General features: G+C 45.1%; 1 protein-coding gene across 5 annotated transcripts in view; it reads right to left on the bottom strand.

Annotated features, from left to right (window-relative positions):
- Positions 1-21,838, bottom strand: part of LOC120900087 (cysteine-rich motor neuron 1 protein) — a 158,626-nt gene that overhangs the window by 98,401 nt on the left and 38,387 nt on the right. For 2 of the 5 annotated variants that reach the window (XM_040306675.1, XM_040306672.1), the window contains exons 1-2: positions 12,989-13,266; positions 6,368-7,851 (exon numbers count right to left, since the gene is read on the bottom strand). Coding sequence is in view for 4 of the 5 variants with exons in the window: in XM_040306672.1 (XP_040162606.1) it covers positions 6,368-6,467 (100 nt within the window). In the remaining variant the exon portion in view is untranslated. Of the gene's footprint in view, positions 1-6,367; positions 7,852-12,949; positions 13,267-21,838 lie in introns of those variants that run through there. The other 3 variants (XM_040306673.1, XM_040306674.1, XM_040306678.1) reach the window with 3 other exon arrangements.

Raw genomic sequence — 21,838 nt, 5'->3', positions numbered from 1 at the left:
CGCCCAGTCGTTTTTTTTCCTTCTGTTGCAGCATGAAGAGGAAAAACGGCTCTGTGTCCATCTAGCACGGACCCAAACACACGCTCATTCTATGGTGGTGGATGCAGCTGGTAAACTTGGGAACTTTGTTTGTCCTTCGTGTGGTAGCCCACTGTTTCGGGGTGTGTTCTGAAGTGCCCTTTGCTTTAGGTTTTTTTTTGTTTTTCCCCAACGACACTCTTTTATTTCTGGCTTTTGTCGCTTCGATTGCACTTTTCTGTAGTTTCGATCCTTTTTTTTTTTCAACGGAGTGCGTTAAAAATGCAAAAGTTTGCACCAAACGAGATGATGGGGATCAAGCGGAACACCAGGAAATGCATGTGTTATGAATATTATTGTTCCATTTTCAACAGTTTGGAGGGAGGTTTTTTTGCTGTTGTTCCTGTCAAGGAGAGCGATATTTTAAAACTTTGATCGAATAAAGGTAAAGGGATGTTTGACGCTTTTTTGCTGCACGGTCAAACAATACACTTTTACACTCATCCTCTGTTGGTGGCGAGATATTGGTATGCATCTAACGGACAGAATGGATTTGCAATGTTCTGTAGACAGTTTACAGAATGGAATTTAAATTCTATGAAAGCAATTGAAAGGATAAAATAACCTCAAATTGAAGTTGGATTTTTCTTTAGTCAAATTAAACACATTTTCAAACACATTTGAATTTAAATTGATCGTGACACCCTCGGGGTGTGAAAAGGCTATCCAAATAAACAACACACCGACAAGAGGCAGGTCACATGCATGCCTTACAAATAGCTGTACATGTTCCAGGGAAAAAACAAAAATTCTTTCCCGGAAATCTTTACACCTCAACACCTTTACGCAGGTTGTGAAGTCGATCGAAAACAACCAAACAATTCGAAACGAAATTTGATAACGCCCCATTAGCTTTTTTGGGAACGTTGGGAACGCAAGCAACGATTTGTAATTTGTTGTTTTCCATTTTCAACCGTGTTTGTCTAGCGCCTCGGGCGCGCCAACAATGCCAAGCGAGACGTGTCGTCGTGGGAGCGTAATTAAAAACTAATTGTTTAATTAACTAAGCGTCCCTCCAAACACCCCATTGCTAAAAAGGTATCGAAGCGAAATGGGCGTGAATGCGAGCCATCAATAGCGTATCTAGAAAATAAATAGATGGACAAAAATGCACACACAAAAAAGGAACAAAAGCTCGCCCTTAGGGTTCGGGCAAATCGGTCGAGTGCCTGCCACGGGAGAGAGCATCCTTACGCCTGATTGGATGGTAATAAAATGCTGTTCAGTCAAGTGTAGCACCTCTCGAACAAATACTTTACAGTGGGACAGCAGCAAGAAAGCAAAGAAAGCGCCACCACTTTTGCTTACGACACCCGAGAGATAACCTTTCCACGAAATGGAGTAGCAGTAGGACGCGCACACACACACACACACACACACAAAACAAAACAAAACAAAATTGGCAAAAAGCTAGGGACAAAAGGATCGATTTCCAAAAAAAATATAAGCTTCAACTTCAATTGATGTTCGAGCGCACGCACAGAAAGCGAAGCGAACAACTTGAAATGAGCTTTCCACAGCGGCGTGAGCGGGGCAGGGAGCTCGCATTTGCGGGGACCTAAAATCGAAAATCGACGCCGCAAGGCATTTTTCTTTTGCCAAGATGACGACGCTAGAAAAAGATGGAAGAATAGAAAGAAACAAAAAACACACAAAAGGTTCGGATCGAAAAACAAAAACCGAAGCAACATTTAACGAGACGTAAATGAATTAATTGATTTTCATTTTCTTTCGACACGTGCAGACGAACCCGTTTCGGGGAACTGTCAACGCGTTGTTACCCACACAAAGAGCGCAATAGTGAATGGAAAAGAAGATCTTTTCTTTTTGGTATTTAATGATGTGCAATTTTATGTTTCGACTGATTCTACGTTTGGAGCAGAATCGATGCATTGATAATGGAAGAATCATGCTTTCTGCAGAACATTCTGCTTCTAATCGGGCTAATAGGATGTGCTAAAAAATGTAGAAAAGCCTGTGTAATCCAACATGTTCAATCATGTTAAATGCTCAACGTGTTTACCCATCAGGCGTCACAACTTTCTATAAATAAATTATCACACTCACCCATTGACACAATTGCGCAAATTTCCCACCATAAACCGGTGCGCCGCCCGTTGGTGATAGCGCCGTAATGCCATTCGGTAGCCGAGATTAAACCCCGGCCGGCCATTTTATTACCTCACTTGCAAGGAAAAGGTGTCCATCGGGTATTTTTCGGGTGACCGAAATAATACTCCAATCCGTTAAATACACTCTCACACACGACCCACTAATGACGGAAGTGCTAACGGCGCAGTTTTTTTTGTTATTATGGCGCAGTCTGTTCTTCTTTTGCTGCTGTTGCTGTTGCTTTACTTCTTTACTTACATCAGAAAACCAAAATTGTGACTATGGCGCCACAAATATTGAATTGAAAGCGCACACACACGCATAATGCGGTTCTATGTGGCGGCTTATCGCTTTAAATTTCGTACGAAAATCGATTTCTTATCAATCGGTGCTGGGGTGTGAGCCGGGTTCTGATGGACAAACAACAGCCTCACCTTCACTCTCTGGCCCCCTTTCTTAATTCGATGTTGTTTTTTTTTTGGTAAAACGTTCCACCGTCAACAACACGCGGTGATGGGTAACCACGCTCTCGTTGAACCCCGCCCCGAGCAATCACGCGGCCCCAGTCGCCCCGGGTCGCAAAAAAACATATTCCGCCCTCACATCCGCGGGTGGTGGATCATCGGCGGGTTTATCGGTTGCACGAAATCTGGGCCCCACAACGCCCCAATCGGTCAAAGCCTTTCGATCGTTATCTCTCGCTCTCGTTCGCCCGCCCGCCATGGCTGGTACCCGCTGGGCAGCAGCAGCAGCAGCAGCAGCTGTCCAGTATCTGACATTTACCGGCACTGCCGTCACTTCACTTACGAAGCGCACTGCGAGGTCAGTTGGATTATGTTTCGCTGGTTTCTTTGCAATGCGTCTTTATGTTGTTGTTCCCTGCTGAACCAGTAATCCGATTTGCAAAAGGAAAAGGATTCTAGGGGTAAAGGAAAGTTGCCGAAATTAACCTTTGAATGAGCAGGAATAATTTCACCTTGAAAGTGAAAATGAGCTTGTTTCATTTTATGTCTTTAAAACATATGATTTAATGCAATTAAAAAGTGCAATATGAGTTTGACTCAATTCCAATTACAAAAAAAAAAAGTCATTTGTAAACCAGCATATCAGCTGTAAAACATTTTCTTTCAACCCCATGCTCTACTGCAAACTCAAAGAGTCTCAAAGATCAAAGGGGTAACATTCACACAACACACTCGTAGGAATCACGGAACAGAAAACATAAAACCTCTCAACAAGGCAGCCCTTAATCGCTCGGTGCGCTCTCAAGAATGCAGCGATGCAATTGCACTTGCATTTTCTTTTAATGATCTCATGCAGCTCGGCACAACCCCGCGCCCGACGCACAAGAGCGTTATTAAACGGGCAAAAAAGCAAAAAACAAAATGGTTGAGCAAGGCAGGGACGAGGGAAGGCTGTTTCGTTTGTTACGATCACTAGAACATGTGGCTTGCACAGTAAAAATGGGGTTTTTATTACCCGGCACAGTCCCTCCATAATTCTCTTCCTCAATTTTGTGTTCATCATTGCTCCTTCGCCACCCTGTCGTAAAATTCCCTTTCACTCTCTCCTACTTATAATAATACTGTAGTGCTTCATGTCATGATACACTTAGGGGTTTTGTGTACACTGTGCGGTTGTTGCATAACCGATTGCTAGATCATAAAAAACAATCGCAGCAACCGCACAACATTGCGAACAGGCGGACAAACGTGCAGCAATCGTGTATCGGAGCACGCGCGCGCTCTCGCGCCATGGAGGAAAGAAGTCGACGTTGGCTTTGCCCAACTGACTTCCAACCAACATTACTTCCTACCCACTGTCCTACGTGTAGCGAAGGGCACGGGGAAGCTGGGGATAATTTTCCCATTCACCAATCATGCCGCACGATCGCACGAGCGCGAGCTTTACACTCGCGCCTGGTGACGACGGGCCGCCGCCACGCTGCCTTTGTACTTGCCCGACACACGCCGTTCACGCCGCGGTGCGCTCGATCAGGCGCGGGCATCGGGAGGAGCTTTCACGCGGCGGATGGGTTGGCGGGGAATGGGGAAAAAATTGTGGGGTAAGTGGCTTGCGCCGGAATCTGATCAATCGATCAAGCAACGGCGCAAGCGAGCAGGAGTTTACAGCAGTGGAGGGCACTATGCGAAATGTAAGCTACTCCGGGGGGAGAGAGGAGTAATATGTGGCCGTACAAGGAAGGTTATCGACGGGTGCGATCAGGCCAATTCGATCGCTGGTGGATTTGGCACAAGCGTGTAGTTTTTGAAGGGGCGAAGGGTTTGAAATTCTCCCCACGGGGATCGAGTAAGGCTTTTGGGGATTAAGGAGAGTAAAAACGTGTTTGGCTTTCAACATTCCGTGTCTTAGGGTTTTGGTCTGGTAGCAGACATCAGAGTAAGATGAGAGATTGGTCATTCAAAAATGTAGATCAGAATAAGATGTCAGTCTACTAGTCTCGGGAACCTTCAAACAACTTTTGAACAGGAGTTCTTCCATAGTATTGGAGCTACGGATGTTCGATAAGGAATGATCTTGGAATGATCTTGGCAACAACCGCAATGGAGTTCTTATAGAAATTAGAGTAATCAATCAACCAAATGTAAAGAGATAGAATGTCTGGATGCTCTAAGAAATCTTGGCCAACTCTATCGTTAATATCTTACCATTAAATAAAGTTTGAAAGTAAGACATTGATTCTAATAGAGTTAAGGAATAAAGAACTCTCTAGAATCAGGTTATGTTCAATGTTTGTCAAATCAATGTTTGTCTGGAATAATCAAACTAAATGTCTGAACATATCTCAATTTTATGTCTTTCAATCTTTCCAGTACATTGGATTCCTCCAACATCCATCTCCAAGATATTCTGACACGAGACATCTCTTCTCGGTCTCATTTACTCTCCATAATCGCAGCAGTGCATGTTCCACACGACCTTGATCCAATGGCCATGATCTTACATCATCGTTGCAGCTCTAGCGTTTGTTGACTTCCTTCGGGCCTTCATGATGCACGCTCTACCCGCTCTAAAAGCGTTTAACAACGCTGTCTCGCGCCCGCAGAGTGTCCTGCTGGCGGGTATTGTTTCTGCTCTTTAAAACGATCTCCCTTAAACGGTGGAAGGACGATCGCGCGAGGGACAACGAACCACCGTGTAATGTAGCAGTAGGTGAAGCAAATTAAACTACCCGTATTTTTCTCCGTTCTCAAGGCCCTGGCGTAGCCTGTGGGGTGAAAACGTTCATTAATTTCTCGCCCGAACCCGAACTCCAGAACGCAAAGATCAGTCCCACCCGTGCACGTTGTGTGCTTCCGTACTGTGGAAGCGGCACATTGAAAAGGGTGCTCCTTCGTCCTTGTTGAACGCTTGGCCGATCGAATCATTGGACGACCTAATCTAATCAAACATTGATTGCAAGCCGTCCGGCGCGCAGACGAAGGGATGGCCTTAAATTGCCCTAGGCTTTGGACGAACCTTGAACGTAACAAAACGACGCAAAACGTGAGCATGAGAGCGAACGCATTCTTGGTGAGGTACACGGTTGAAAGCGATGCCCCGGAACTGCTGTGCTGTTTAAAATCGTGCCAAGCATCGGCCGTCCTCTGTCACCTTCAAATGAACGGGAACCGGCAATCATAAGTTATGCCGATTATGAGTGGAGAGACGGGCCCGACGGTCTAAGCAACGGTTTGAATTATTGCCCGAACTCAATCAAGGTGATTAAAGTGAGTCGCTCTTTGCCATGAACATTTCGATCACGCTCTCCGTGGTTGCGGCGCGGTTTCGTAACATGCCGAGGACTTGTGCCTGTGCCCTGGCGAATATTAACGGTAGGAGCGAAGGTCATCATTTGTATCGTCTATGGCCAATCGATTGGAGGAGCAAATCAACGGGTTTTGATTGCGTTGGAGTTTTCCAAGCAAAAGTACATCAAAACAAGGAAGACTTCCCTTTGTTAGGATTCATTAAAAAAACAAAACGACGACAACGAAAGAAAAGAAAATTGAAAATCAATGAAAAAGTCTGAAGAAGCAAAAGTGATTAAAAACTGATTCACTTTTGCCCGTTCGTTTTGTTACACATCGAAGAACCATACCAGCTTGGGCAAAGTGAATAATTTTACATCAACTTTAGTGCCTTCCCCTTATCAAGCTTTCTAACCCGTTCCTACCTGTAACGGATTCGTCGGCTGTGCAACTGGTCGCCAGGAGCGATGCAATCACGAACACCACCAGCGCCATCGTTTGCACCGGTCGTCGACTGGATGCCATTTCCGGTGCCGGGCTGGGTGTCAGGATAACGTGTTGAAGGTAGAAGCGGCAAGCTATCTAACCAACGATGCAGCTGGAGGTCCACGCAGAACACACACACACAAACACTCACAGATTCTTACTCGACATACACGGACACAGCACACTTTCCGATTGGAGTCGGGGAAAAAAGAAAGAAAAAATCTCACTCCGACACCCGACAGCACAAACAAACCACGGACACGAACGCGGGTTTCACTTCCGCGCGAACGGGGCTTGGAGGTGCGATCTAGTGTGTCGCTCGTTTACACAATTTTCACCTTTGCTTCTTTGAATGAATTTTCTTCCTTCGCTTTACTTACACACACACACACACACACAATCGCTCTGCACCCGCTTACATCGAACGAATTCAATTTATGCATCAACTTTTGCTACTATTTTTTTATTTCACTTTAACGTTACACTTCCCACTTCGCACTTCGCTTTCCTTTCGCTTCTGTATTCAACACTCAAGGCACGCTTTAGTGAAGGAAATTTCTTCTACCATTACTTTCTTTTCCTTTGCTATTCCCGCTTCCCGCTCCCGAGATGCTTTGTTTTAGTTTCGTACTTACGCTCTTTGCAACGCCGCTTACCTTTCAACTTGTGTTTGATTTGCTTTCACACCTTTTTCTTTTTCTTTTTAAACTTTAAAGCTAGTTACACTAACGAACCGTCGCAGGCTTTTGCGTTTGATCCTGCTTGAAGCACGGCTTGTGTTTTTGTTTCACGAGCTCACGAATCAATCAAAACTACGGCACCAAATCTCAGGAGCCTTCACTCGTCCCATCTGCACACGCTCTGCGGGGCCAACTTACGCTTGCAAAGTCGCGAGTGTAGTTCGTGTTCTTGCTTGTTGGGTTTGTGAGCTAAGCCAGCACAAAAGTAACTACTAGACACGATGCCGTTTAAGCACCACGCACTGTACAGGAAAACGCGGGATGTTTGTTTGTTTGCCTATTTTGCTGCTGCCAAACAAGCAATCCCACCGGTTTGGGGCGGAAGGGGATTGGGGTACTAATATTTGCCGTTCCGCTACACTAAATGACACACTTACACGGACACATACACACACAATCATACACACATGTATATATACGGGTACACGGATACTTCTAAGTGGGATTATATGCACAAAAAGATGCGTGTCACATGTACAATCAGCGCCGCGGCCTCGTCACGGCGCCACGCGAACCGTATCGGAAAGCTTACCGAGCCGCGCCAACCGGCCACAGGCAAGCACAGCTTTTTCCTAATTTAATTAAAACCGATTAAGGTTTGTTTTTGGGTGAGCTGCGTTTCGTTTTTTTGTTGTAGCTTTGTCCTTGTTGACGCTAATGGTACTTTAGAACAAATCAAAGTCCTGTAAGTAGAAGAAAGAGAGAGAGAAAGCTACAATTAGATCACATTTTAATCGCATTAATAAAAAGGACTTAAGAATCAACACTCTCCGAAGCATGACGAAAATGGGGATTAAAAGGCTAAAAGCCCGACCCGTTTGTTTCTTCCACCCGTGCGACATCTAAATCAGCTCCTTTGCGAACAGATAATTGCTCCCGGATGATGAAGGCGAAATTAAACCTTCCCCTTTTTCCTAAGGCGCTAAGTAATCATCCAGCATGCGTGCAGCTTTCGTGCACGCGCACAAAAAAAGCATAAGAAACTTTTTATCATTTCGATCGTTTCGTGTAGAAGAAAGTAAGAAGCGAAGCGGTAGAGAATGTGTGCGCGTGTAATTAATCATCCTGGACGAGTTAAGTGTAAGCTGACGCGGCAAAAACGGTCTTGCTAAACGGTCGATCAAAATGTAGGAAAAATGGGTGGCAAGTGGGCTGCATAGCAGCAAGAAATGCAGCATTTTCCCCAGCAAATCCCACTAATCCTGCACCCGGCGGTACGGCTAAGGAAGTCGCAGCCGCAATAAGCAATGTGACATTTTAATTTACCTAAGTGACTGCAGATTGCTGCCATGGCTCGGTGCTGCCATGACGTTGCTAGTTTGTGACAATATTTTCCGGTCAACACACACATACACACACACCTACATCATTCTATTCACTAAGAGTGAAGCTCTGGTTTGCTGGGAATGGTCGTTGTGACGGGGTAGTCCACTCATTATGGTCCAAGCAGCGTAAGAGGAGCTGCGCAAATTAGACTGACCAATTTAATTCCAATCATGATAAATGGGCCCAAAATCAGCAAGTAATGCAGCGGAAATGCTGAGATGGTTTTAATTTTCCCTTCCTTCAGCTACTTCCTCACATCCTTCGGGAGACGAACCCTCCAAGACGCGTTCTGCGTGGACAGCAGAAGCTGTTCTCAATCTCATTGATAGTTCCTTTACACTTCTCGTGCGTTTACTTGCTTGCTGTCAAATTACTGGTAAAGCGCATGAAAAGAATCAGCATTTTAGCTTACTTACTTACTCTTGTGCGATAAGTAATGACCAAGCAGGAGAAGATTTCAGAATAATCGATCCTACGAACGAGCACATTGATATTTATTGATGTTTTTTTGAAGATGTTATCTTTAAAAACGAGAGTCACACAGAGCATTTTTCTTCATTAATTTTCATGCTTTTAGTTTAATATTATTAACATGATTTTGGTTGTAAATCGATCTCAATATGTTACTTTCTTAAAATGTTTAAGGCAAAACTAAAGAAAAGAGTTTAATGTCGATTAGAATAAAAAATAGAATTTAAAACTTGTTAAGACATTACCCGTATTGCCAAAGCAAAAAAGTAAGTGCAAGAAAATCAAGTAAAAAATTATGCAACACAAAACTAGCCCTGGATCATTAATGCAAACTCTTCGACAACTTTGTTGCAAATCGTAAAAAAATAGTGAAAGAAATGAGTGAAAAGTTAAAAAGAAAATTTTTAATTGCAAAACCCCTTCAACCATTATTCTCAATCTCAGAAACGTAAAGCATTAGACCACGCCGCGAAAGAACTGGGCCACTACAACCCGTCCCATATCACGTGCCTCACATTCACCGTCCGCGTCGCCGCGTCCCCAAAGCCTCATTCTTGCATGCTTAACACATCCACCCATCACAGCCGGCACACCTAATCACACACACACATTATAATGATGATGATGATCATCATCATCAAAGCAGACGCGGTCTGAAACGGCGAACGAATGAACGAACGCAGAAAAAAAGCAGAACATACGAATCACCGCTAATTTCCCTAACGCACATCCGGCCGCACCGTCGTTGTCGTCGTCGCCGGGGACAGACACGTCGACGGTGGTGGTGGTGGTGATGGTGGTCCCGGCCCAAAAACCCGGGTGATTCCCGAGAACGGAAAAGCATCATTTACTCTGTGCAGTCTGTTCCGTTTCGTGTGGGGTTGTTATTATTTTTTTTTTTTGCTGTGTGTGCTTGCGATGTGTTTTTTGTTGTTGTTGCCTTTGCTGCTGTAGATTTAATGTTCACCCAGCACGTTTTTGTTCTGCGCGCACGCTCCCGCTCGCGTACTCTCTCTCTCTCTCCGTGCGCACGGGTTGCGTAAACGGTTGGCGCGCGCGCGAGACGCGCTGTCTGGCGCTGTTTGCTGCGTGTTCCGTCGTCGCTCATACACGCGTATGGCGTTGGGACGGAGCAGGGCAAGGGGGCGAAGGAAGCACAGGGGGCGCGGGGGGGGGTTCTGAGTTAGAATTTGCAATGCGTCTATTGGTGTGGCTCGAGCATCGAGCGAAGGTGTAAAAAGACAGCTGCACTCGAAAGCGGGGTGAGGGAAACTATTTATCTTTCCCGTCTGTCGGTATTGCATGATAAGTTGTACCAAGGCCGGGGTGCGGGATATACACCGATAAGCCATTGAGCGGGCAAGAATTGGATTGGAAAATTGCAAAATAAATCTTCAACCGTTTGTTTTTTTGTTCGCATAATCAAGTGCACATTAGCAGCCGGTCGGAAGGGCTATTTCTTCCTCCGCAATACGTCTGTGCACCCTGAGCGGGAAAAAGGGTTGGCAGCAATTTTGTGCAGCAAAACCAACACCCCCTCCGCTCTGCTAGCGGGATGTGTGTCCAACGCGACACAAACACACACACACATGGCGGCCTAAACACTTGCAAAACACGCTGGGCATTCGCCGCCGCGGACAACGGTGGAGGAGAACGACGATATTAAAATTAAAATTTATGGCTTTTAAATTAGCGAATGTTATAACATTAAGCTTTATATTGCGAATTCGCGCGACGCGCCATCCTATTTCCTCGCAAAACCGGAGGCGGACACTGCCACTGCCGGTGTAGGTTGAATGGGCGGCCACCGACAAGCAGCAGATTTGTGCCGCCATCAAACAGATAAAAGGAAAAAAAAGAAAAAAGCGGCGGAAAAGTGCCCTGTCTGGACCATCACGGATCATGATGGATCCGAATGAGGACTCCCGGATGCTGTGATTAAGCCGTTACCTCGAGACATCACCATCACCACCACCACCATCGTCAACATCAATTGTGAAAATGGAGAGGTTTAGATGGAGTCAAACATGGCGAGAGTTATAAAGCCAAACATACGAAACAGAAGAAACACAGCAACGGAATGGAACAGCGATTTCTAATTCGCATTAGCCGGAGAGAAGATTTGCTCGCGAAAATCGAAACTCCCATTTTAATGACAGCCTAATTAGTGAACGATGTAGTTTATTAGTGGGTATAATTTATGACACCACACAGCCTTTACCGCTCGTCGTCGATCGGCTCCATCGCGCTTGCTAATGAACCGGAAAAATAGGAGACGAAAGAATGGGGCAACGGACGCGACACGACGACGGTGCAGAATAAAACATAAAGCGAAACGTTCTTTCGATTAATCCACCATAAAATCAATTTGTCCCGCCAAACATTTTTCGCTAATGATGGCTGTATGTGTGTGTGCGTGTTGGTTGAGCGCCCAACTAAAGGAACATCACTCAACGTGTGTTTTTGTTTCAAAATGTGAATCGACAGACAAAAATAGACTCGATGAGAATAAATCTTATCATATCTCTTCGTCTCCCGTCTTGATATATGCACACGTAAAAACAGCCAAAGGTTGGACATTATAAGCAGTCACCGGCCCTAATTATGAATTTAATCGTTCGGCTTGTCAAACAACGGATTACAACCACCCATCACCACGGGGCGGGGAGATTGGGGCGGTGAGATATTTTTACCACCAACGAGCATTTTTGGGTTGAATTTTATTTACACCGCTTGGAAGGCCAAGGACGGCAGTTTGTCGCGTGAATCATATGCTCGTATTGAGTTTCTTTTTTTAAACCTGCTCTTTGCTACATTTACATCGACTTTCACACTGACTTACGGCGGCTGCAGTTCGTCAATGCGTCTCTTCGTGCAAGAGGCCCATCGAATCGAATTCATAAATCAATTGTAATTTAAACCACTGCCACACTGCACAGAGCGGACAAGAGAAATAACAGCAGACTCCACTGGTAATGTGAGTTTGGTGTAGTGTTTCAGCAGCAAGCATTTAAACGTGCGAAAGAATGTGCCATAAACACGAAAGTGTATTTTACAGTGCACCTTCGAATTGCTATCTCTACACCGACAGCGACCGACCATTGGTTTCACAGTGTGACCGATGAAAGATGAGCCTGCCATATACACACACACACACACATGAGATGGTACTGATGGCACGATCGGCGAACATTTCTCGCAGCACCAACGACAAGTAGTAGTAGTTCGTCGGTAGAAGCATCCGTCAAAGCAGCGTCGCGTGCAGGGGGCGCCCGGGAGCGAGAGACGCGTGAGAAGCGCAACACCTTTCGTGTCGGATTTAAATTGCGTGATCGCCTTTTTGCCACCTGAAGGCAATGAGGAATGATTTATATACTTTTTGGCTGTACGCTCTTTGTTTGGGTGGGTATCGATAAAGCGGAATAGTTTTGGGCTCGTAAAACACGGGGTCATTTCAAATGGAAGGAGGAGCACACTTTCACGATTTATCGATTGTTGCCCTTCCCCTTGTCCTAATGGCCCGAAGAACTAACGCACTAGTGCTGTTAAGGCAGGAGGGAGGGTGGAATGGGCTATCTAATCTACAGCCAGCTTTAGCCTTCATTTTCACTTCCTCTTATCGTGCAGCACCGAAATGACCGAACTGTTTGCCCCGAAATTGATCTTTAATTGGATTTAGTTCGGAGGTAGTTTACGCAAACGAGCACACACGCACAGGGGCAACACGAGCGAGCAAAAAAGGTCTGCCTTAAATCTTGCCCTACAAAACCGTGTAGAGTCTGCTCGCAAAGCAGAGAAATGTAGGGCAGTGTGGAAGCACGACGGCGAGCATTACAAAAAAAAAAGTCCGACAAATGTTTATTGTTTTGCGCTTATCTCGCACTCTATCACGCTCTCACACACGCACACAGCCCGTTGCTTTCGGCAGCATTTCGGTGACACACACGCACACCGCCACAACAACACAACGAGAACGACGCGCACCTTTTCCCCATCAACACAGCAGCAGCAGCAGCAACTTACACGATCTCGATCACCACCACCGCCGGTGCTGCGATCCGCAAAACAGTCTTCCCGTGAGAGATCTTCCCGAACTACGAAGGAACAACAGCAAAAATCTCTTTTTGCACACCACAAAAAGCGTACCAGAACCTAGTGGTCAGTCCCGTAGCACAGCGAAAGCGCGGTACGTTACACGCGAAAGGTTTGAAAGATTTGAAACTTGTTTTTTTGTTCTTGTCTGCGGGTCCGGTTCGCACCCTTCCGACATCCCTTAATGCACTGGTGAGCCGTCGGTGGCGGCTACCCTTCGAGAGCCCCAGCAAGAAAACCCGAACGGCTTGTTGCGGCGTGCGAGCGAGAGGGGCGTTACAGCACACGTTCGCGTTTTTTCCCGTTTCACTCGTTCACACGCGGTGTTTGGGCGAAAGCAACAACAAAAGTGTAACAACACACGAACAGAGTGGGCGAGGGATAGAGAGACACTGTTGCTTCGGGTGCGTGATTGCTAGCTCTTTTTCGCCGCCGTCGATGCTTGCTGTGCAACGTTTGCGACACACGCAACGCAACGCGCTCGTGTTTGGAGGGGAAATGCGGGTTAAGTATGGCACGCATACAGCTGCGTGCGCGATGATTCCCCGCCACGTGGTGTTGGTGGGGAGCACTATGGGAGAATTTTGTGACAATGGAATTTATTAGAAAATATTTGACATTGGAGGAAATACATCATTTCATATGAGTCGCATGGGATTTGCACCTATTTGACTGTTGTATTTGAAAAATAACATATTTAAAGAAAAATAATAATAACCCATGCAGTTAAGAGCGAATAAGTAACCTGTTTTATAATGTCCAGGATTTATTTTTAATTTTTTTTATCACTTCCAAATGTCACTTAATTTTAAGCATTACCAAAATAGAAATCTGTTCACGTTATATTGCTACTTGAGGTAAATTAAATTACACGCTTCTAGCCGATGATTTACGACGTGCCATCACATGCTTAATTGGATGAACGGATTTTGTTTGCTAACACTCTAGCAGCTAGCTGAAGTGGCATGAGCACTTGCGCTCAGCACTGGGTGCTGGAGTCTAATGCTATTATTTATCGAAATAGTTATATTGGTTTCTAAGCGGATTAACCGGAACTGCTGTTAAAGTTGAACAGCTCTCAACATCAAATGCAATCGAAATTGGTTATTGCAGATAGTTTAAGGGCTGTCGTTAGATAGATAATGTTAAATGGTATATTGTATTGCGGTAACCTTATAGTTAATATTAAGCAAAAAAAGTAGACTTAGTACTATATTTTTCCACCTTACCAAAATTTTTCAACTTATTTCTTGTTTTTTTTTATGTAATCAAAACTTCTTACAAAATAAATACATACACTAGACACTTTTCCAGCACTGTTTTTAAGTGCGTAATTATATAGTCTCTTACGCACACTAGAGAAACATATGTTTGTTGCACCGCAATGTTACACAAGGGTGTCCTCTACTATGCAGACACCACAGAGCTAAATGGTGCAACCATTGCAAAACAAATGAAAATTTATGACAAAACTTTGCACTTTTTCTTCGCGAAATAAACATTTAATTATCCAATTGCACGACCCACACCGTAAGCCACAAATTTCTCATTACCCCGTGTACCAAACGCGATTAAGACGAGATCTTTCACCATAACTGCATTTCGTTACATAGTTTGTCTAGCCCGGGTAATGCATAAATTTGCAATGTTCGTGTGGTTTTTTGGGAGAAAATTTAATTAACTACCCTGCCGCGCGCTCACCATTGGCCTCTTCCTTCTTGCGAGCGAACTACCAATTGCCATAACCCAAGACACCTTGGGGGCCATGGTTTGAATGCATTTCTTGAATTTGTTCCCGTCGTTCCCGTTTGCTCGTTCGCTGGCGGAATGGTTCTTACCGCGAGCAGTGGATTTTACCGCGAAGGTTGGAAAATCTAATTCCCGATGCAAATTACGGCACCGTGCTCTAGGGTTTGGCTGCTTTGCCAAACGCGTCCGTTCGCCCACGGAATGCACAATTTAACGGCGGGGGCACGTTCGTACGGGAGTGTTTTCTGAGCATAAATCGAATCAGAACGATGGCTTCAGAAAGCGAATTTAAGTCTCTTTCAACTGTTAAGAATTTAGCATTTAAGGAACACTTTCGTTGTTCAGTTCTTTATTTTCAATAAACGATTCTTTACGATTTTTACTGTCGTTGTATCGGATTTTTCAAGTACACCTAAGATCAATGAAATATGGATTTTTTTATCTTGCAAATCACGATATTCTTTTATTTTTCAAAACAATATTCATCGTGTATTTCCCTGCGTAGTGTTCGATAAAAACAACCTGAACTCGAGTATCAATTAATTTTACTAATTTCATCAAGCGACGAACGTACACCGTGTGGCGCCCAGCGAAAGTAAAATTAAATTGAACGTCACTTCAAACTTGCTTCACTATTGCTTTGGCCATTTTTTGGTTCGTTCAGCTGAAGCATCTTGCTCGTGTCCGAGCATTTTCCAGCCAAGCTGCAATCAAAGTGTACCCGTGTACTGCCCTTTCCAACGGTCACGGCTGTCACCATTCTTCGCTAAAGTGAGCGAGTGGGAAAAGTTTTTTTGACGGCTTCAAACTTGTTTTCTTTTTTTTGCTGTGTGTGTTGCTCTATCCGCCCTGACTGGTGCTGGAACCAGTGGGAAGAGAATTAAAAACCGTTCAGATGAAGCTTCAAGGACACGAAGAGGTGAGCAAGGGAATAGAAGTTCCTTCTCGCAGTCATGGACCATCAAGAATTGAAAGCAAAAAAAGAAAAACCTCAACGATAAGTCGGTGTTCGCCAAACAATCTTTCAGCGTAACCGCAGCTCGGTGGCGCGGTTAACTTTTGCGTGGGTCAGCTCTTTGCGCTTTGGCGTTGTAACTTTCCATTTATTTACGCTTTGATTCGTGCTTCATATTTGTTGCAATCATTCGATGGTTTTTGCACTTCAGTGTTGGGATTGAAAACTTTGTCCTTTACATTTGCAAGTTTTAATACCAAAATGACCATTTAATATTGCTGATTTTTAATGTATAATGTACCATTAAAAAAAATTGTACGTGTAAAGCAAACACCGCATAAAAGTGTGGAAAAAAATGCAATTTTTCGAGTAGTTTACTGCCATGCAAAAAAGTATGCAAATGAATGCAGCCCACTGCAGGTGGCACATACTGCAACAACAGCTCGATGCAGCAGTTGATAGAAACCATGACAACAACGGAAAAGTGAAACCACCTCGTGCAGCACAATTTGCACCATTTCTTTCGCTCGAACGGGCTCGCTGGGCTGATGAAAAAGGTTGAATGCATTTTTCCTCTCCCCGCAAATCAACTCAGCAGAGGCGCATCCGTTGGACAATATGCTGATTAAGAGACAATCAGTCAAACAAGTTGCCGGGATGCAGCGAAGAGCGATCAAATGGGAAAGCTTTCCAATTGTCCCTCGTTGCATTATTGCAGAATGAAGAAAAACACGACAAACGGCTGGTGGTCGTTATGATGCAGTTTGCAAACAGCGTTTTAATCACAATAATGGCTGCGGATACCGCGCGCTGCTGCAAATTTACAGTGTAAAATAAAAAAGGACGGGAATTCAAACAGTTGACACAATGACTAGGTGAAACGTACGCACATTTTGAATTAACAATGTGGTTTAAAATACAATAAACGCTTTGTTTATTTCATCCTCCCACACACACACACTCTTATAGGAAGAGAATATAAAAGAACTGTACTGTGAAAATGATTATTTTAGAGCTTGAAGGCTATAATAACGCCACAGTCGACGGACCAGGCATCAGACTGCGTGACCCAGCTTTTATTGGCTTTAATTTGAGCAAGAAAACCGCCATTGCATCATCATCATCCACTACTGATCACGCGCTACCTCATCATGTCTCACAGCTACTAATGGTTGGGTAGAAATAGCAGCGACACTCCAAAGACGGTCATCTTAGTGACGCACACACACACACAATCCTTTAGACGTGGCTCACCCGAAGCGTTTTCCACAGCACATAAAAGGGCAAACTACTGCTTCTGCTTATCGTCCTACCATCGCGTGTGGGTTTGTGTTGGCAAAACGAAATAAATCCACTCACCAGACAGGGCCGGCTCGTTGCTGACAGCGACCGACACCACATCCACTCGTAACAAAAACCAACATAAAATGATTCCAACGATATGGCCAACCAGTTTCACTCCATTAGGGCGCTGTCTTTTTCTTCTTTTTCCTGGCCAGTTTGGTAGAAAATCTCCCCCCACACACATACCCCCCATTTTTTTAACCACAATGTGTTAGAATTGCTCCTGGCTCAACTCATCGCTCATCGTGCCGCATTCATCAACGAACGGCTCCACCGCCGGCGGGCTAAAGTGGAACGTTCCTCTAAACGAAGCGTAAAATTTCGTCCCCATTTTCATCTTCAATTCATTCGTGCTCCTTCCTGTCCGTCTGTCTTTTTTGAGGGGGGGTGAAAAGCACTCCTCATTCCAGTTGACCATCATCTCAGCAAGGGCAGGGTTTTCACTTTCAACCTGAAAGCTTCGTTTGGACGATGGTAGTGGTGCGGCGTTGTTTTGGAGTTGATAAATGGTGCGAAAATGATTTTCCAGATCCTACCGGGCTCGGGACAAACAAACAACATAAAAGGGGTACCGTGTCGGCAGGCCGGCTTTGCTGTTTTACGCTGAAGACGTTAAGCACATCAGCACAATTGCGCAATGAGCCATCTTCCTTCAAGAAAAAGGGCTTATTCCAAGTTGATGCTTCTCCAAAAATTGTAAAAAAGCACCGTAACACAAGAAGCGCTCGCTCGCTTCGAGGCTTGTCTTTAAAATGCGAAGCAAAAAACCCCGCTCGATGATTCTGCGAACTTTCGGCTGATGGGCTGGGCTCTGTGGCTGTGTTCGTACAATGTTGCGCCACCCTTCTAATGATCGTCGTGAGATTTAAATGCGATTTCGTCCAACCCAAAGCTCAATGAGTCGCTTGAACGACGAGTAAAGTGTCGAACAAAAGCGTCCCTTCTCGAGCGGCACGGTGAGCTTTTTTTCCAGGAAAATGACCCAAACCTACCCCACGGCACACTGCCCCTCTGGGAGGACGCTTTCTGCTCTGTTCATTGGAAATTTACTCCTTCTTTTCATTCTCCATCCGCCCATCAATTATAGATGAACTAACGAGCGCGCGCGGCACCATTGGCAAATAAACCGTTTCTGAATTATTGAACGCGTCCCGGGGTCGAGGTGGGCTAACCGAGCAGAGGAGAGCGTCACGGAGGGGCTTTTCTCGTAGGTTTGCGCGTGCTCCTTCGTTGTTTTTCTTTCCCGAGGTTCCGTTTGTTATCCGAACGCATCCGAAAATCAAAAAACGTCGAAGAAATGACGGGATTTTCGAAAAGAAAAGCCCATCGACAAACAAAACAGCACACCGGCGGGCGTGAATTGATGGTCGCTTTGCGTGCCCGCCGCTGCGGGGTGTGACGCGAATTTCCGAAAATTTTGCCCCACTCCTCCCTTAGCCCTTTTGTTTCATGGCCTTCGCTGCTCCGTCAAATTGCTCCCGGTGGTTGGGCGTTGGGACAACAGTACCAAGAATCGGGGGGTTTCCGTCCCGGCGGCTGGGATTTGCTGGGGATGTGTGGCCAGCGAGACTTCATGATTGCCGTCTGGAGAGTTTGCAAAATCCATCCTCCTCTCGCCAACGATGCTTTAAAGCTTGAGGCAGCAGACGGGGCTGCTTGAGTGTAAAAAGAGGAAATTCCAATCGCGTTGGACGCGAGCGCACGCTGCGTAATTTATCGAACGAATTGAATATTGGGAGCCTGGGAGGTTCGATGAAATTTTAATTTCTCGTTACACTGTTTTTCTCTCCTTTGATTATGTGTTTGTTTGTTTTTGGCGTAAGCAGCATGGTGCGATGGCGAAATTCTAAGAAATGGGGTTTTGATTTTTTAGTATTATAATGTTTTTCTGTTTAAAAGCACCAAAAGCAAGCGGAGAGCATTTAAGCTTTTGAGGTCGATTTTTGCTGCACTTTAACCGTTTAATTAAAAACAAACGCCAGCATATAATGGACATCATGCTGCAACGGGCAACCGTCTTGCTGTCCCTAGTATCGCTTATTAAACGTTTCATTTTATGGACTCATTTACTAACTGACTCATACCCACGCGCTACGCACTTTCCCAGCAGCAGTGCCTTCGATCATTGCGTTCATTTATCGATACTGGATGCTCCTGCACCCTCCCATTAGTAGTCGATCCACTCACCCACCCCGAGGCCAAAACATTAAAGCAAACAAGCCAAACCGCACAAAAAGCACACGGCCCCGCGGGAGTGTTATGCTCATCGGGCACGTGTGGCCTCTCTCTCTCTCGCACTCTTAATTATCACTTTACGCTGTGGCGTTATGAGTTGGGGAAAGCAACACACGACGACGAAAATTCCGCGGCACGGGGCGATGCTGTTCAGCTGAAAGTACTTTAATTATTATGATTATTACGAAGCAGTGCGTCCTCAAGGCCATGCTTTTAATGTGCTACCGAACCATTACCATAATATCCGCGGCTCTCCGCGGGGCCGCACGCGCGATTTTCCAGCACTCGTTATGTCACGATAAACATTATCGTTATCAAACATTGATTATTATCGGCGTGCGAAGCACGTGCAGTGCCACAACAGCGACCGCACAGCATCAAAAGCAACTCCAGCCACACACATCAATCTGGGGGAGAGTTCGGTAAAGTGTGAAGCGGACGGTGAAACGGCTCCTGCTGCAAGAAAGGCTGCCGCTTTAAAGTGTCACCGTTGCAGGTCGTTGCTTAAGTATTGACAAAGAAAATGCCAGCGTAAAGGAAGCTCTTTATGTACTCAGCGAGCGTGTTCTCCCACGCACAAAAACACACACACACAGGAAAGAGACCTTACAGCACAACACGCCAGTATTTAGCTTTTATCTACCCAGATGATATCGGTTCAGCATTTCAGCACTTCGCGCATGCTGTGGTGGGTTGCTTTTTCCCGCCCGTGCTCGCCGATTTCTGAACGAAATTCTGATCGATTTCTGATGAAACTGGCAGCATAGAAATGAAATGGAAGAGGTTGAGTGGGGGGACCAGACAAACAGCACACATTCACCGCACCGAACGCTGCAGTCTGCCACATGTTTCGTTAATAATAACCTTCATTAATAATTTTCTGCCAGACGTTAACTGTTTTTTAAATAACCTAATGTGGGTTGCGTGGTGTAAAAAAGGATGCTCATCAAGATTCAATCATCGTACCGTGGGAGGAAACGACACACCCACACACTTTGACATTATTTTCGCATTAGCTAAGACATTTGGAGCATTACATATTAAAGCCGCTGCGATAGAAGCGTTTATGGATAGGTTGAACTTTTATTTTTTTCCTCGTAGTTGCATGCTAAAATTTAATCGTTAACCGTTTGAAACTTTTCACATCATGGCATCGTAAGTGCAAACAGTGATATCATAAAACTTTAAAACCACTCATCGTACATAGCGTCGAGACAATGAGCTACTCGTTCCTCCTCAAAATGTGAACTCATTCACCGTAACGAGTGTACGAGCTTTTGAAGATCTTTTGACATCCCACCGATGATTTTGCTGTTGTTGTTGATGGCAAGCCGTAAGCAGTGTAAAAGTGCATCAGAATACAAAAAAACACACACACACACACAACAACAACATCAACTTTGTAATCTATTGCCTCTCCCAACGGTTGGTATGCTTCTGCAAGTGGCAACTCATTACGAAACTTAATCTACTTCCCTCCCAAGTGAAGTATCTCGTCCTTTGGCTTTTGCTTGATTTCATTCTTCCCACACAACCGTCCCGCACTCAACCCAACGGCCTGGTCTGGCAGCACTTTGGTATCATTTGATGTTGATTAGCTCCTTTTTTTTGCTGAATGTTTGTGCCCGCATTGAAGAAGCCAGCGCAGTACATGCTGAGCTGCAAGTCAATTTTCTTGACAGTCTTGCTGCGTTAATGGCATCCCGGGCTTGATCTCTCTGTCCGGCATGCGAAGTTATTTTTACCTTGCTGACGTCAGCGTTTTCAGAGTGGTCTGAAGTGCATCCAGGGATGATGGAAAAGTTAATTTGCCGAAGTTGTCTTCAAAACAGGATAACATCACATGATGAGTTAATCTTAGTAACTATACGATTTTTCAGTTGGCGAAGACACTTACCATTCATTGCAAAATGGTTCATTACATCCACTTTATTTTAACATGAATTATTTGATATTTTAAGCTCAAATGTACTTGCACTGGCCGAGCGGCTATTTACGCTTTCCAAGTGATTAAGCTAACACACAGCGCAAGAAATCAAATCTGACAAACTAATTTAAAATTCTCTTTCATTGCATGGGCAATCGTCCCACACCGAAACATCAAAGACAAACAGTTTGTGCTGTAAGCAAAGATAAACCTCCTGCGAACATGCGCCGAGCCTTTCCCGCGTACTTCCGGCGTGGCCTGGGACACACATCTTCAGCAAAAAGATTAAACTTCTCATCCTCTCCAGCGCCAGAAGATTTTCCAAACGCTCCCAAACTCTCCTTCTGGCCCAAAGACACCACTCATCGATAAGCGGTAAGCCTCGGGGCACCTTCCTTTGAGGAGATTGTGGTGAATCGGCATGAACCAAGGGCACAACCACTTCAGGGGAAAACCGAAAACATTATCCCAAGATAACGACGATTATGACCCAGCTCCAGCTCCAGCTTTCCCTGATTCCCTTGGGGCGGAGTACCCGCAAACCATAAATCTTCACCGTAATCGATCAGAT

This window comes from Anopheles arabiensis, chromosome 3, assembly GCF_016920715.1.
Source record: "Anopheles arabiensis isolate DONGOLA chromosome 3, AaraD3, whole genome shotgun sequence".
Lineage (NCBI taxonomy): Eukaryota > Metazoa > Arthropoda > Insecta > Diptera > Culicidae > Anopheles > Anopheles arabiensis.
This window is presented reverse-complemented; position numbering and strand designations above follow the sequence as displayed.